The sequence below is a fragment of the Budorcas taxicolor genome, chromosome 3 (genome assembly GCF_023091745.1).
Source record: "Budorcas taxicolor isolate Tak-1 chromosome 3, Takin1.1, whole genome shotgun sequence".
Classification (NCBI taxonomy): domain Eukaryota; kingdom Metazoa; phylum Chordata; class Mammalia; order Artiodactyla; family Bovidae; genus Budorcas; species Budorcas taxicolor.
In genome coordinates, this window is record NC_068912.1 from 106,344,123 (window position 1) to 106,360,271 (window position 16,149).

Sequence of the window (16,149 nt, forward strand, 5' to 3'; positions counted from 1 at the left end):
CACTAGATTTCTAAAAGGATCCTTTTACCACAAACATCCTCTGTGATTCTTTAAAATAGGGAAGTCAAGAAAAGAAACCGATTGTGGTTTGGGACACAATTGAGATTGAGGTGGTGGGATCATTCAAAATAGAGCACCCAACAGGAAGTTAGAAATGTGACATTAAAACTTTGGAAAGGGGCTTAACCAAGATACAAAGCTGATGAAGGCCCACAGTGCCAAGTCACAGGAAGGAGAAAGGGCCAGAAAAGCAAAGGAGAGGGCTTGAAGAAGCCATGAAATTAGAAACAGAAAGGACCTCTGATGGCTCTGCATCTTTTCTCCTTTTGCACCTCCCTACTCTGGTTTTGCAGCCTTTGGGGATCCCTGCGCATGTGTAGGCTCCCTTGGTGATATGGGAAGGCAGGAAGTGAGCTCTTTTTGAGAACAGAAACTTGGGGTTACTACCTTTGTGATGTTTGGGCAAATCACTCGACCTCCCTGAGTCCTAGAAGTTTCCTTCTTCTGGGATTTCCCTGGTAGTCCAGTGGCTAAGGCTCCATGCTCCCAATGCAGGGGGCCAGGGGTTCGATCCCTGGTCAGGGAAGTAGATCCCACATGCTGCAACTAAGACCCAACATGGTCAAAGAAGTAAAAACAAATATTATTAAAAAAAAAAACAAAAAACGAAGTTTCCTTCTTTTGGTGTGCTCTGGAGAAAACTCTATAACACAACATAAATCCTACAACATGGTGAACTCCACTCTCTTCCCCTCACTTGTTCTGAGCACTCTGATGCTCCCAGATTTGAGCTGGCCAATCGCCAATGGAAAGTCATGGAAACGGACATCCACCAAACCAATGTGTTGTAATTACTCACAGGCACTGTACTGGGTTGTATTTTGTTCCCCGACTAAACTCATGCCTATCCAGAGCCTGTGAATGTGACCTTATTTGGAAATAGAGTCTTTATAAATATCATCAAATTAAGGTGAGGTCATATTGGATTAGGAAGGTCCCTAAACCAATGACTAGGATCCTAAAGAGAGGGAAGTGGGGACAGAGACACACCCACAACAGAGAGGATGGCCACATGAGACAGGCAGGATTACAGTCACACTGCTGAAAACCAAGGAATATAAAGAATTTCCCCAAACTACCAGAAGTTAGAAGAGGTAGGGAAGGATTCTTCACTAGAGGGAAGCATGGAGTGTGACCCTACCAATACCTTGATTTTGGGCTCCTGGACTCCAGAACTATGAGAGAATATATTTCTGTTGTTTTAAGCCAGCCAGTTTTTAAGCCAGTTTGTGGTAATTTGTTATGCTATCCTGAGGAAACAAATACAGGCACCAAGTTCATCATGAAACATCCCTGCAGGAAACTTTTTTTAAAATTTAGGATGGGGGTCAGGCTGCAAAGCACTTTATCTTTTAATTTGTGATTTAAAGAAAAATATTTTTTTTATTGGGCTGTGTTGGATTGTGGTACATGGACTCAGTAGTTGTGGTATATGGGCTTAGTTACCCTGAGGCATGAGGGATCTTAGTCCCTGACCTGGGATTGAACCCACATCCCCTGCATTGAAAGGCAGTTTCTTAACCACTGGACCACCGGGGAAATACCTAATTTGTGGGGTTTTTTTTCCTTAATGTTTATTTGGCTATGCTGGGTCTCAGTTGTGGCATGTGGGATCTAGTTCCCTGGCCAGGGAATGAAGCTGAGCCCTCTGCATTGGGAGTGGATTTTCCTAGCCACTAGCCCATCAAGGAAGTCCCCCTAATTTGTGATTTAAAATAAAATTTTATGGCTGCACCATGTGGCTTGTAGGATCTTAGTTCCCTGATTGAACCCAGGGTCCTGACAGTGGAGGCATGGAGTCCCAAACACTGAACCGCCAGGGAATTTCTGGCACTTTGGATTGTACCAAAAACCTAGTGTTTGTCTTTGAACCAGCTTTCTTCTCTTACTTTAGAAACAGATGCTTCAGGCCTTTCATGACACATTCCTCCTCCTGTCCTAAATGTCGCAGCATCTTCTAGAATTCCAACAAGTTCAAACTTTCTGGATGCTCCATTTTGAACGATCATTCCACTCTAATGGCTTCTCCCTACCTTTCTTTCTTTAAAAAAAATTTTTTTTAATTGGGTCATTGTCCAGATTCTGCACTTCTCCTTTTCAGCCATGTTTCCATGCCCATCCCACCCCACGTACTGCTGTCAGTTTCCTGAAGGCAAGGTAAGGCAACGTAGATGTTGCCCAGGCCATATCTGCCCTAGGATAGAATATACACATACACAGGCTGTGACAGGTGGCAGATGGCGGACTTACAGAAGGGCAGGCAGGAAGTATTATCCTCCAAGTAATTAGTCTCCCTCGTATCTCATTCCTGCATTTTAGACATGCTCTTCCAGACTGAACCTATCCCAGCATTTTAAGAAATAATTTTATTGATTTTTGGCTGTACTGAGTCTTTGCTGCTGTGCGGGCTTTTCTCTAACAAGGGTGAGCAGGGGCTACTCTCTAGTTGCCGTTCTGGGGCTTCTCCCTCTGGTGACTTCTCCTGTTGCAGAACGCCGGCCTCAGGTGCATGGCCTTCAGTTGCTGTGGCCCATGGGCTCTAGGGCACAGGCTCAATGGTTGTGGTGCTCAGACTTAGTTGCTCCGTGGCATGTATGATCTTCCCGTATCAGAGATCGAACCTGTGTCTCCTGCATTGGCAGGTGGATTCTCTACCACTGAGCCACCAGGAAAGCCTGCATATTTGCCTTTTAAACTTTTTTTTTTACTCCAAATAGTCTGTAAGCAGTGGAATATATTGAAGATGGGCTTCTGAATCCTCCACCTCTAGATATACACATATATTTAAGTGAGAGACTGCCTTTCCTCTTGAGCTGTCTTTCTGAATAGGTTGAGCTGCTTCCCATCTGGCCTCATACAAAGCAGAGAGGGGTCAGGGCTAATACCTGGGCATGACTACAAATAGCTTTTCTGACTCACTTTCGTCACCTTTTGTTTCTTTATTTCCCTGCAGTGCTCCCATTAGAGGGTTTTGGTGGTGCTAGAATCTGCCTGCCAGTGCAGGAGGCACAAGAGACACAGGTTCGATCCCCGGGTCTGGAAGATCACCTGCAGTAGGAAATGGCAGCCCACTCCAGGATTCCATGGACAGAGGAGCCTGGGGGGCCACAGTTCATGGGGGTCGCAAAGAGTTGGACATGTCTGAGCACATTGTTTCTTAGAAACACTTACTAACTCTTCTTGATCATACACTTCAATTTCCCAATTTTTACTTGAACTTAATCTCTCCAATTAGGATTTCAAGTTACAGGTTATCTTTAAGGAACTATTCTTAGTATAGTTTAGAGTTCAGAAGATCATTAGGGAGACCTAGGTCCAAAAAAATAGCCTAGAGACATTTAAAAATATGTTCCAATTCTCCTTTGGTGAGGCTGGCAGAATTAGAATTACAATGAATGGAAATAATATGATTTTTTTTTTTCCTCACTTCTCCCTTCTCCTCATTTGTTTAGGACTACAAGCTCCATTCTGATTTAGGAGTCAGAATGAAATTCCTGCTCAGTATTTCAGTGATAATTCTCCCCATGGTCTATAGGATCCCTGTTCTCTTTGTTTCTATAGCAACAGTCCTGTGTTGCTTGGTTAGAAGCAATTTTCTACTGCTGTGGTGAAGCCCCATTTTTTTCATTCCTTGCTCCCCTGTTGCCTCGGTAACCAGCCTCTCCCTCTTCTGGTCTCTCAGTAGTAAATTCCACTTCCCCCTCCTTCCTCCCTCTCTCTCTCTCACAACAGTCACCTGGTCATGACTCAGACAGCGCTTTCCCATCTGTAAGTGGGCCTCTCTGTCATGGTCAGATTGTCATCATGATATTAGCCTCCCTTTTGCTTTATTTGCATCATTTCTCTAGCCTTCCTTCTTTCTGGTGGTTGTCAAGGTAACTGTACCCTCGGAAAATCTCCAGGCAAAGGCTCTACAGTTAACAACCATCATGTGAGAGTGTCTGCCAATATGTGGCCACACATCTCGATTTTAAAACCAGCCCCAGGCGGGTACCACAAACTGGAGAGAACAAGGCTTTTGATCAAAGCAGGCTGGATTGAGAAAAGGAGGTACAGGGGACCCTGGGACACGTGACTACAAGGTTGAGGCTGGGTTTGCAAGAATAGCCATTATGCCAGTAGTGATCCAAGTGATTGAGAAATGTATTTATTGGCAATCATTCTAGACAGGTCTATCACATGCTGTAACCATCCAGGGGTGATTCCTCTGGCCCAAGGGTGACATGACCTGAGAGCTAGGCAGAGCCAAGGAGTAATCCCAGGGAGAAAGCAATTAGAACTCTTGAACTTGCTAACAAAGGGGGAGTAGAATAGGTATTTAGGCACTTTCACACATTACTGGAAATTTCTCTACCCTTAGGCAGCTGCTCTTACCTCTTTAGTGAGGCAGATGGGGTGTTACTATTATAATAACACAAAGTATTCAACAAATGGTGGTTATTATGTGCCAGGGCATTGTAGCAGACACTTTTCAGACATTACTTCATTTTCTCCTTATGGCAACCCTGAGAGGTATTTAATGATGAGAAAACTAAGGCTAAGCTAATTGTGTGAAGTCACTCAGCTGATAAGCGGCAGAGTTGGAATTCAAATCCATGCTCATCTGACCAGGTGCCCAGGATCCAGATGCCTGGACCAGGGATCCAACCCCTGCCTCCTGGGGTGGAAGTGTGGAATCTTAATGCCTGAACCACCAGGGAATCCCCCCAAAGCCCTTTCTTAAGGGTTGTGGAGTCTCCAGAATTTTGGTCCTCTCTGGACCTGATTTTTCCCCGTCCCTACTTTAATCTGAGGGTTGTTACTATATCCCTTCTACCTTCCTTATTTTTCCTCTTTGTATGTTGTTGGTTGTTTACTTGCTTATTTTTCTCTCTGTTCTCACCCCATCTCTTGCATCCTTTCACCAAAGAGATGACAAATTTTGTTTTGTCTTCTGATTGTGTCTGAGTTTGAGTTGTTGGATGAAAACATAACAGCAGCCCTCTTTTCCTGAGAACCAGGAAGATCTGATCCTAGAGAAGGTCACACCTCTGAGCTCACTGGCTGTAGCACTAGGTAGGCGAGCTATTCTCTCCATTAACAAATCATTGGGTATCTTTTCGGTATCAGGTACTATACTGGATCCCTGGGTCAGGATGATCCCTTGGAGGATGGCATGACAACCTGCTCCAGTACTCTTGCCTAGAGAATCGCATGGACAGAGGAGGCTGGCGGGCTGCAGTTCTTAGGGTTGCAAAGAGTCGGACACTTCTGAGTCGACTTAGCACACACACAGGCACTCACTGTACTGGAGATACAGTAATGTCCCAGGCAGAATCTGTTCCTTGCCTTTACAGAACTAACAGTCTGGAGACAAAGTCAGACAATTGAGGTCAAAACATAATTTCATACTATAATTCGGGCTATGAAGAAAAAGAAGTAGGTGCTAGTTTAAAAAAGAATAATAGGTATAAATCTATTTTAGATACGGCTGATATGTTCCCATTTAAGAGAGGAGTTAGTTGAGGTTTTCACACTAGCTAGTTGATGGCAGTCACAGCAGGAGCTTCTGAGCTTGGGGACCTTAGTCCCTTGTCTCCTCCTTCCCTCTAGAGCCCGAGGTCCGCGCAGGCGCACTGACGGTTGCCATGGGGACAGCTGATCCGGCGCAAGCGCAGACGTGTCCAAGATGGCGGCGGCGGCGGCGGCTGCGAGAGCTGTGTCTGTGGGCCCTGGGCTCCGGGGCCTGCAGCGGACACTACCTCTCGTAGTGATTCTCGGGGCCACGGGCACCGGCAAATCCACCCTGGCGTTACAGCTCGGCCAGCGGCTCGGTGGAGAGATCGTCAGCGCTGACTCTATGCAGGTATGACAGTGCGGCTGTCCCCGGCCTGGGGAACCGGAGGCCGCGTGCGGGCCTTTGGCCGAGTAGATATCTTGTCGCTTGGTGGAAGTGGGTGAACTCCGAAGCTTGTGGGGCGGAGAGGGCAGAGGAAGGGCACCCATAATTAGTAGGCGCCCACCGTACGCCAGACACCGTGCCAGCATCTCATTTACTGCTGACGACTTCACTGTCTGGTGTGTGGGTTCTATTATTTTCCTTTTACGGATGAGGGAGTTCACCTCGGGAAGCGAAACGACCACCGCCTTGTCACAAAGCGAGTATGTGGAGGCGATGGTATTTGAACCTACAAGGTTGACATATAGGTGTCCAATACATACCTTTTGATTGAAAATTATCCCAGAGCTTTTGCTGTTTAGAATTTCCAGCGAAACCAGGATAAATCATTTACCATCTGTGATTGTCTGCTGAGGGAATGGATCACCGTGGATAGTCTTGAGACCTGGATTCTCCTCCCTAATCTGCCATCGGCCTAAATAAGGTGACCTAAATAATTAGGTCGTGATTTGTGCTTCGATTGAGGGTGGGTGACATTTGGGGCAAATCTCTGATGGAGGAATTACAAGTTAAGAGTTTTTACAGAGTAAATAAGATGCTTGGTGTGAAATGCCTGCTGCTGAACCTCAACAAGGAGGGGCAGTCCTTCTCCCCACTGTACCCCATAAACCCCTCGGGCATGGTCTCCACCCTCATTAGTTCATTTGGGGTGACATGACCATCAGCACATATCAGGTGATTGGGATAATTCAACAAATATTTGTTTGCAACCTCTTCTTTGTGCTGACTTTGAGAGACAGACTTTAGCTCAAATCCCAGCCTTGCCTTTTCTAAGATATGCAACGTTAGCTTGACCTCTCCGTGTCTTTGTTTCTTTTGTAAAATAGGAAGAATAAAATTAGTAACAATATTATTGCAATGGTTAAACAGATTAAATATGTAAAACACTTAATAGGCAGGTATTAAGTGCTAAAAATATGGTGAAAGTGAAGTCGCTCAGTCATGTCTGACTCTTTAGGACCCCATGGACTCTAGCCTACCAGGATCCTCAGTCCATGGGATTTTCCAGGCAGGAATACCGGAGTGGGTTGCCATTTCCTTCTCCAGGGGATCTTCCCAACCCAGGGATTGAACCTGGGTCTCCCGAATTGTAGGCAGACGCTTTACCGTTTGAGCTTCCAGGGAAGCCCTAAAAATACAGTAGGTGCTATTTTCTGCAAGGCCCTTTTGGAGAGACAAAACTGCATTCCTTGTTCTCAAGGAGTTTTAGTCCAGCTAAACATGAACCAAAGCAAATTAATACATGTTTGAACTGAGATTTTCATGATGCTTTGCAAGGTGTGGGAGGTGGAGAGGAGAGAGACTACAAATTTTAGATCTTACATCCATGGGGAAAGTCTAGCACGTGTGCGGAGAATGCAGCAGGTGTGATGCACATTAGGAATCTTACGCTCAGGATTCCTCGTCTTGGTGGAACTGTTTCCCCTCCATAAGTGTGCGTCTTTTACTCTCTTTATTTAGGTCTTTACTTAGATGTTACCTTATTGAAGCCTTCTCCGACCATCTTACTTAAAACAACACACTGTTGCTCCCTGTTTCCCCCTCTTCCTCACATACCACACTTGGCAGGAAAGTGTTCTCAATAGAACATCTTAATTTTACATCTGTTTTTAAGTAAGTTGGCAGGTCCTGGCAATAAGGGTTGGTGATTGCTCTGTAATAGCTGTTATCCATTATTCAGAAATGTTTCTTTACTCATATCTGTGTGCCACAAGGTTGAGCTTGCTAGAGGTCTTGCTCAAGGTGAAATAGGCCACATCAGTTGGACACTTTGTGTCTTGTACAGTGCTGATGACATGGTAGATCTTTAACATTTGATTATTTGTTGGCCTGTCTTATCAAAATTACACATCTTGATCCATTTAGATTCTTCCTGTGGTTGTAAGTAACTAGAATATGAGAATTAAATTTCTTTTCATCCTTGGGATGCCGTGAGGATTAATTAATGCATGAAAAACACTTTGAAGATAACTGAGCTATCTGAACTGGCTATGAAAGAGTTAGTCGCTCAGTCAAGATTCTTTGTGACACCGTGAACTGTAGCCTGCCAGGCTCTGTCCAGGAATTATCTGGGCAAGAATGCTGGAGAGGGTAGCCATCCCCTTCTCCAGGGGATCTTCCTGACCCAGGGATTGAACCCAGGTCTCCTGCATTGCAGGCAGATTCTTTATAGTCTGAGCCACCAAGGAAGATTGTGTTTAATTTTGATGATACCTGGGATATTCATAACATTTCCTCTCATACCCGTTGGAAAACTTTGACCTTTGATTTTTACTTTTCAGTTCAGTTAATGAAATGAAGTATCTCTGCCCCTTTCTCTGTGGGTGTACATAGTTCTTCATTTCTACCATTGCTTACCATGCCCCTGATAGGGTAGTGCTACTATGCTTGCTTTTATTTTTTTCTCTGCTTGCTTTTTAAGCAATAGAAAGAGATAAGGCTTTTCAGTGACTTGAGGTTGACTCAAAAAAGTTTTGGCAAACTTGTAAACAAGTGATACTGTTTTTAAAAGTTAACTTATTTTTAGTTGTACTAGGTCTTCATTGCCTCCCGAGGCCTCTCTCTAGGTGCGGCAAGAGGGGGCTACTCTGTAATGGTGCACTGGCTTCCCATGGCCGTGGTTTCTCCTGTTGCAGAGCAGAGGTAGGCACTTGGGCTGCAGTAGTTGCAGCATGCAGGTTCAGTAGTTGTGGCTCACGGTCCCCAGAGCACACAGTCTAGTTGTGGCACGAGGGCTTGGTAGCTGCGGCTCTCGGGCTTAGTTGCTCTGGGGCATGTGGAATCTTCCTGGACCAGGGATTGGACCCGTGTCCCCTGCATTGGCAGGCAGATTCTCATCCACTGTGCCACCAGGAAAGTCCCAATGAATGATATTCTCAGTGTTGGAGTTAACCAGCTTCTCTTCTAATTTTATTTTTTATTAACCAGCTTCTTGAAAGAACAGTTTCAGTTAAATCCACGAGCAGAATCATAACTTAAATTTGTGTAGCCCTTTTTATAAAATGCTTCTATATATGCTTTTTTGTCCTCACAATAACCTTGTAAGGTAGATACAATTATCATTTCACAGGTCTTAAAGTGGGTAGCAGACCTAGAGTTGGACATAGGTCTCTACTTTCCACGCTCAGTTCCTTATCTATACACAAAACTGTCATCCCTTTTGGATGAGGCAGGAGCTGTGGGAGTCAGTCATTAGAGAGTACTTCTCAACTTGTATGACACTCATCCTTCACACAGAGAAGGCGATAGCACCCCACTCCAGTACTCCTGCCTGGAAAATCCCATGGATGGGGGAGCCTGGTGGGCTGCAGTCCATGGGGTCGCGAAGAGTCGGACAGGACTGAAGTGACTTAGCAGCAGCAGCAGCATCCTTCACAGGAATATGTTATATTTTGGTCAAGATATAAAATGTATTTTAGGATTCATACTGTGGATTGTAGTGTGAATTCATCATGATATCTCAAGTTGACTGTTGAACTAAGTGGTGGCCACGTGATGCATTGCTTAGGGGGCTAAAACTTACTGCAGCTGAGACATAATTTACTGTGAATAATTTGATGGTACCAAGGGCAAAGAATGTTTACTGGAACAGAGGAGAAACGAAGGGCTTGTAGAGAGCCTAGAATGAGCAGTAAACTTGCTCGTTACAACAGCCACAGAGATGGAAGGGTGACCAAGTGGAAAGTGCGACAATTAGAAAGTTTTTGCAAGTTTCCAGATTGACCTTTCTAAACCAGCATTTGAATTTTAATAATCTCAGAAGTATACCAGTAACTCAGAAAGGATTGTAAAACACTGTCTTAAATCTTAAATTGTCTTGCGCCTCATACTTCTTCTATCATCCTTTTGTCCTACCTTAATTGTTGGGTCATCCCCAAGGCAGTCCCAGCAGGGCAGTTTTCATCCAAGGAAAGTACTTGTTTTTGTAAACATTGAAGAAGTAAGTGCTGTAAGTACTGAGGTAGCTGCTTCGAGATAAAACCATGGGGTGTTACGGGTCGTGTGTCTAGGGTGGTAATATTGTGGTAGATGATGACTCGCTTTTGTAGCCAGTTAACACCTGAGGTCCTGCCTTGCCTCTCACCTCTTATTCTTGCATCAGTGGTTTGTTGAGTAGGAAGTCAGAACTAACTCTCTGAGGAATTACTTGGTTAGGGACTTCTGGGCTCAACTGTGGACTTTTCATGGTAGGTCTGACAAAAGTGAAAAACAACCTTTGTGCTTAATTTTCTGAGTTTTCCAAACTCCAGTTTCACAAGTTGTCGAAGCATACATATTCTCAGCTAGCAGTAAAAGTCTGAATTCAAAGGACAGGTAATACAATCCCTGTTTTCCAGGATGGAAACACTGAGTTGCAGAAAGATTAAAGAGCAGACTAGAGATCACACTACCAGGCACTCGCACACCTGGGGATTGGATCTGGCTCTTCTGACCCGTGTAGTGTCTGATATATTGCAGGAAGGCGATGCTGAAGGCCTTCTTTTCAGTCTTCTTGGCGTGTAAATTTAAGGTACAAGGCTTCGCCTTTAGTGACTGATGAAACATTGTACTGAGAAATTTGAAGGCACTTGCCAAAAGATGTACAATGGCTGCCTGGAAATACAGACTGCCAACTGTATGCCACGAGAAAATAAACAAAGTGTTCTGTTTGGGTTTATAGAGAGGAAGTATCTCTAATGCCTTATTAGTTCTTCAAGTTCTGTGGAGAAGCAGTAGTCATACATGGGAGCACAGTTCCCTTGTGTTTGCCTAAACCTCCAAGAGGAGAAGCAAGTTATTTTTGGCAGTCTGACTAGTAAGCAGGCTATGTGTCATCTAATAAATGTGGAGTTCTGCGTTCTTTGTCTGCTTTGGGACATAATTTAGGAGCAGTGTTTTTTTTTTTTTAAAGCCAAAGGACTGCTTGTCTGATAGTGCTCAAGGGAGATCTGGCTTGCATGGGGGAGGGATATGAAAGAAGAGATGGGACAGTAGGTTACAGTGGCTTACTAGGACAGGAAAATAAAAGCTACAAAAACTTGTGAACTGAGAGGAATGAGGGCTATCCAGAGTCTCCTTGCCACAACTGACAGAGGCAGTCTTTTAAAGGACTAAGCATGAGCGTGAACCAGAGGAGATACCCCAAATTTGGGGTATTTAAAAAATATATCTAAAATATATATATATATATATATATATATATATTCATTTCTAGGTCCCTGGGTTCACCTCCATTGTGAGTGAATTTGATTTTCCTTTGGCTACTGTATGAAGCATGGGTGGGTTGTACACATATATTTAGTTTTTTTTGCAGCTGTGGGAAGAACTTTAGAGTTAAATCTGCCATGTTCTATAAGGAAAGAGAAGTGGCTACTGGCTAAATGGGAAGACATGAGAGAGCACATGTGGGTTGCAGTTTCAGATTTGTGAGGATGCGGTGCTGCTCTGATATTTCAGTGCTGGGGGCCGGGTGCTGAAACAGGAGTATTTATATGAGGGGTGTAAGTTATTTGGGGTACACAAGAATTTACCTGTGTGCTCTGTATGTACTCTAGTATGGCTTAACCGAATTGGTTGTGGTTTCTTGTGTAGTTTGTTGGATTCTTTAGATAATTTGAATCAGACCAGGTTCCCTTTTTCAGTTTACCCAGAGCTTCTGAGCTGGAACTTCACCACTGCTCCTTCCTCATAGCAGCCAGAGTTCAAGCTCTTACCACTGTGCTGTGAATAATAATTATACCGAAAATGATAACAATACAAAAATATATGTCAGGCAGTGTTTTAAAAGTTTGTTGTATCTCATTTAATATGCTCACCGCAGCCTTAGGTGGTAGACACTATTGTTATCTCACCCCTAAAAATTACTTCTTGAACCCTCATCTCTGCTATTCTGTGTTTTTTTTCTCCGTCTCTTCCTATTTGTTTATCCATTCATCTGCCATCCCATTCTTTTCCGATATACCACTGTATACATTTTATCAGGCAGAGAAGGAAAAAGAATATTCCTGATGAAGGAACAGCATGAGCAAAGTAAAGGAAGGGTGAAAATGCATGGTATGTTTTCAAGATATGACCAGCAGCTATCATTGGCATAGACACTAGAAGGATAGCAGTCAGAGGTGAAACTAAAAATACAGACCCTGAGGCCCTTGAGAGGCATGCCGTGAGGTTTGGGGTTTTAAATGTGGGAATGATAGTAAATATTTCAGAAGGTAACTCTGAGGCCTGGGTGGAGAATGGGTTAGAGAGGGATAAACAGTTTAGGATTCTGTTACATTAGCCTGGGTAAGAGGGGCTGGAGTTGAGTTGTGGCTGGGAAAAGGGGTAATCATTTTGATGTTTTGGAGACAGAATCAATAGGATTTTGGTTACTGAAGTGGAAGCATTGTAAGGGAAAAAGATGGAGAATAAAGCCTTTTTGTGTTTGGAAAAAAGAAAACACGCTTGTTTAAAAAAATCCAAATAATATACAAAAGTTCCAAGGAAATACCACCATAATCTTAGCGTCCAAAGATAACCATTTTGACATTTTGGTGCACGTCCTTCTAGACCTTTTTTTTGTGTATTCGAACATGTATGTATATGTGTTTTTTCCAATTTACAAAAATTATACAATACATGTAACAAAATTTATCACCTTAACCATTTTTAACTGTATAATTCTGTGGTGTTAAATGCATTCATGATGTTGTATAACCACTCTCCATTTCCATAACTCTTTTCATCTTGCAAAACTGAAACTCTGTAAACAAGGCCCTGCTGTGTAGCACAGAGAACTATATTCAGTATCCGATTATGAACCATAATGGAAAAGAATGTAAAAAAAGAATGTGTGTATATGTATAACTGAATCCCTTTGCCGCTGCTACTGCTGCTACTAAGTCACTTCAGTTGTGTCCAACTCTGTGCGACCTCATAGACAGCAGCCCACCAGGCTCCCCCGTCTCTGGGATTCTCCAGGCAAGAACACTGGAGTGGGTTGCCATTTCCTTCTCCAGTGCATGAAAGTGAAAAGTGAAAGTGAAGTCGCTCAGTCGTGTCCGACCCTCAGCGACCCCATGGCCTGCAGCCTTCCAGGCTCCACCATCCATGGGATTTTCCAGGCAAGAGTACTGGAGTGGGGTGCCATTGCCTTCTCCCTTAAATTAACGCAAATTGTAAATCAACTATACTTCAATAAAAAACAATGATTAAAAAATAAAGAAAATTAGATATTTTTCAAATTAAAAAGAAATCTAAAACTCTGTGCTCATTAAGTAATAACTCCCTAGTTCTCCTTTCTCCCAGCCTTGGCAACCACCATCCTGTATTCTGTGTCTTGATTTTGACTACTCTTACATAAGTTATATAAGCGGAATCATATGATACTTGTCTGTTTTGTGACTTGCTTATTTCACTTAGCCTAACGTCCTCAGGTTCATTCATGTGATTCTTTTTAACATAAGTTGACTCATACATTTCATGCTGCTCTGTAGCTTGCTGTCGCCCCCCTTAACAATGGGTTACAGTTTTCTTTATGTGTTAATGTATATAACTTGGTATCTGGGGTAATTTACCCTCCCACCCCCACCCTAGGGGACACTTGACAATCTCTTGGAGACATTTTCAGTTGTAAAAAATGGAAAGGTGGGTTCCTGGCAACATCCTACCATACGTAAAACAGCCCCTCCCAGCAAGGGTTTACCTGGCCCCAAATGTCAATATAGTGTACTGAGGTTGAGAAACCCTGTTCTACATTATTGTTAGCTTTTAAATTTTGAAGTAATTATAGATTTACACAGGGATGTCAAAGATAGTCCATGTCCAACTCTGCGATCCCATGGACTGGAGCACGCCAAGCTTCCCTGTCCTTCACCATCTCCCGGAGCTTGCTCAAAGTCATGTCCATTGAGTCAGTGATACCATCCAACCTTCTCCTCCTCCGTCATCCCCCTCTCCTCCTGCCTTCAGTCTTTCCCAGCATCAGGGTCTTTTCTAATGAGTCGGCTCTTCGCATCACGTGGCCAAAGTACTGGAGCTTCAGCTTCAGCTTCAGCATTAGTCCTTCCAGTGAATGTTCAGGCTTGATTTCCTTTAGGATTGACTGGTTGAATCTCCTTGCAGTCCAAGGGACTCCCAAGAGTCTTCTTTAACACCACAGTTCAAAAGCATCAATTCTTCAGTGCTCAGCCTTCTTTATGGTCCGACTCTCACATCCATACATAACTATTGGAAAAACCATACCTTTGACTCTATGGACCTTTGTTGGTAAAGTGATGTCTCTGCTTTTTAATATGCTGTCTAGGTTGGTCATAGCTTTTCTGCCAAGGAGCAAGCGCCTTTTAATTTCATGGCTGCAGTCACCATCATCTGCAGTGATTTTGGAGCCCCCTAAAATAAAGTCTGTCACTTTCTGTTGTTTTGCCATCTATTTGCCATGAAGTGATGGGACTGGAGGTCATGATCTTCGTTTTTTGAATGTTGGGTTTTAAGCCAGCTTTTTAACTCTCTTCTTTTACCTTTGTCAACAGGCTCTTTAGTTCCTCTTTGCTTTCTGCCATAATCCCATACTGAGTTATTTATTTTATTGATCAGACTGTTTCAGCTTTGATTATTGGGTGCTCTTTCATGCTGATACTTGCATCCTTTGGCATGTCCCATATTTGTTTGTTTAGCACTTCCTTACTCTCTGGCAGTGCAAGATGCTTTCATCTTAGTTTGTCCTGTTTCAGTTCTAGAATCGGCCGTTTTTCCGAGGAGCCTTGGTTCCTTTTACTGGTGAATGGCAGTCAGATACAAAGTACTGGGTGCTAATTGTGCTTGTTGCTACTAGGATATCATTGCTTCTAATCCCTTCAGTGGGAAGAGCTAGGCAACATACGTACATACACTTATTCATGCATACCCAAATATCTATGTTTATTTCTGTATCTATGTAGATGTTAAAATAAACTTGAGTTTATACTGATATCTCTGACTCTATTCCACCACAGGTTTTATTCTGATCTTTCCTTCTTGTTATTTGTGACTTCTTCCTCAGAGTAATAAACCTGGCTCTCCTTGTCTACAAATATTTCTTTTTTTGTACAACCTGTAGAATAGTTTAACTAGTTAATCCTGTGAGAAACAAATTTACCAACTAGAGTATAATGTGTGTATATAATTCATTTTGCCATCTTAGCCATATAGTATCTAGCCATAACATTGTTTTTCAAAGTTACTTAGGTCAACTCCCCTTCTCCCCCTTCAGTGAGATTATGTCATACATCTGTAATATAATTAGATTCATTTATTGCAGACTGCATTCTGTCCTGGTTCCTCAGTCATTCTAGTTAGTATTAAGTTTGCATATGGTAGAGAACATTCATTTTTGTGTACAGTTCTTTGGATTTTGCAAATGGAGAGAGTTGGGTGTCTGCCATCAGATATACTGAGCCGCTTTCATCACTAAAAATTGCCTGGGTCCTCTTTGTGGTCATCTTCTCTACCTACACTGATTTTTGGCAACCTCTGATCTGTTTTCCATCCCTGTGTTTTGCCTTTTCTAGAAGGTCATATATGTGGAGTCATACAGTACTCAACCTTTGGGGTCTGACCTTTTTTTTTCTGGCCATGCGGTAGCATGTGGGATCTCAGTTTCCCAACTAGGGGTCAAACCCAGGCCCTCTGCAGTGGAAGTGTGCAGTCTTAACCACTGGACCACCAGGGAAGTCCACGGTCTGACTTTTTTCACTTAGCAAAATACATTTAAAATTCCTCCATGTAGTTACATAAGTCTGTTTCTCTTTATTGTTGAGTATTATTCCATTGAACATTATGTGTCCTTTCATCTATGAAACACCATCTGAATTTCCAGTTTAAAGAAAGCTATTATAAACATAGGTAATGATTTAACTTTACAGGGCTGGTTAACTAAGAAAATAGTTTCCGAAAATAGTTTAGGAAACTACTAAATTGTTTTCCAAAATGACCGTACCATTTTGTATTCCTACCAGCAGTGAATGAAAATTTTTGTTTCTTTCTTTCGGCATTTGATATTGTTGTTGTTGCTTTTAATTTTAACAATTCCAAGAGGTGTGTGCTGGAATCTCATTGTGGTTAATTCAAATTCCCCTAAAGGTTAATGATATTGAACATGTTTTCATATGTTTATTTGCTCTCTCCGTATATCTTTGGTGAAATATCTGTCTGAT

The 16,149-nt window shown here is 42.9% G+C and overlaps 1 protein-coding gene across 1 annotated transcript in view; it reads left to right on the top strand.

The window, feature by feature from the left end:
- Nucleotides 1-5,728: 5,728 nt before the first annotated feature.
- Nucleotides 5,729-16,149, top strand: part of TRIT1 (tRNA isopentenyltransferase 1) — a 42,282-nt gene continuing 31,861 nt past the window's right edge. Inside the window, exon 1 of the mRNA XM_052637675.1 lies at nucleotides 5,729-5,905. Coding sequence (XP_052493635.1) covers nucleotides 5,729-5,905 — 177 coding nt within the window. The remainder of the gene's footprint in view (nucleotides 5,906-16,149) is intronic.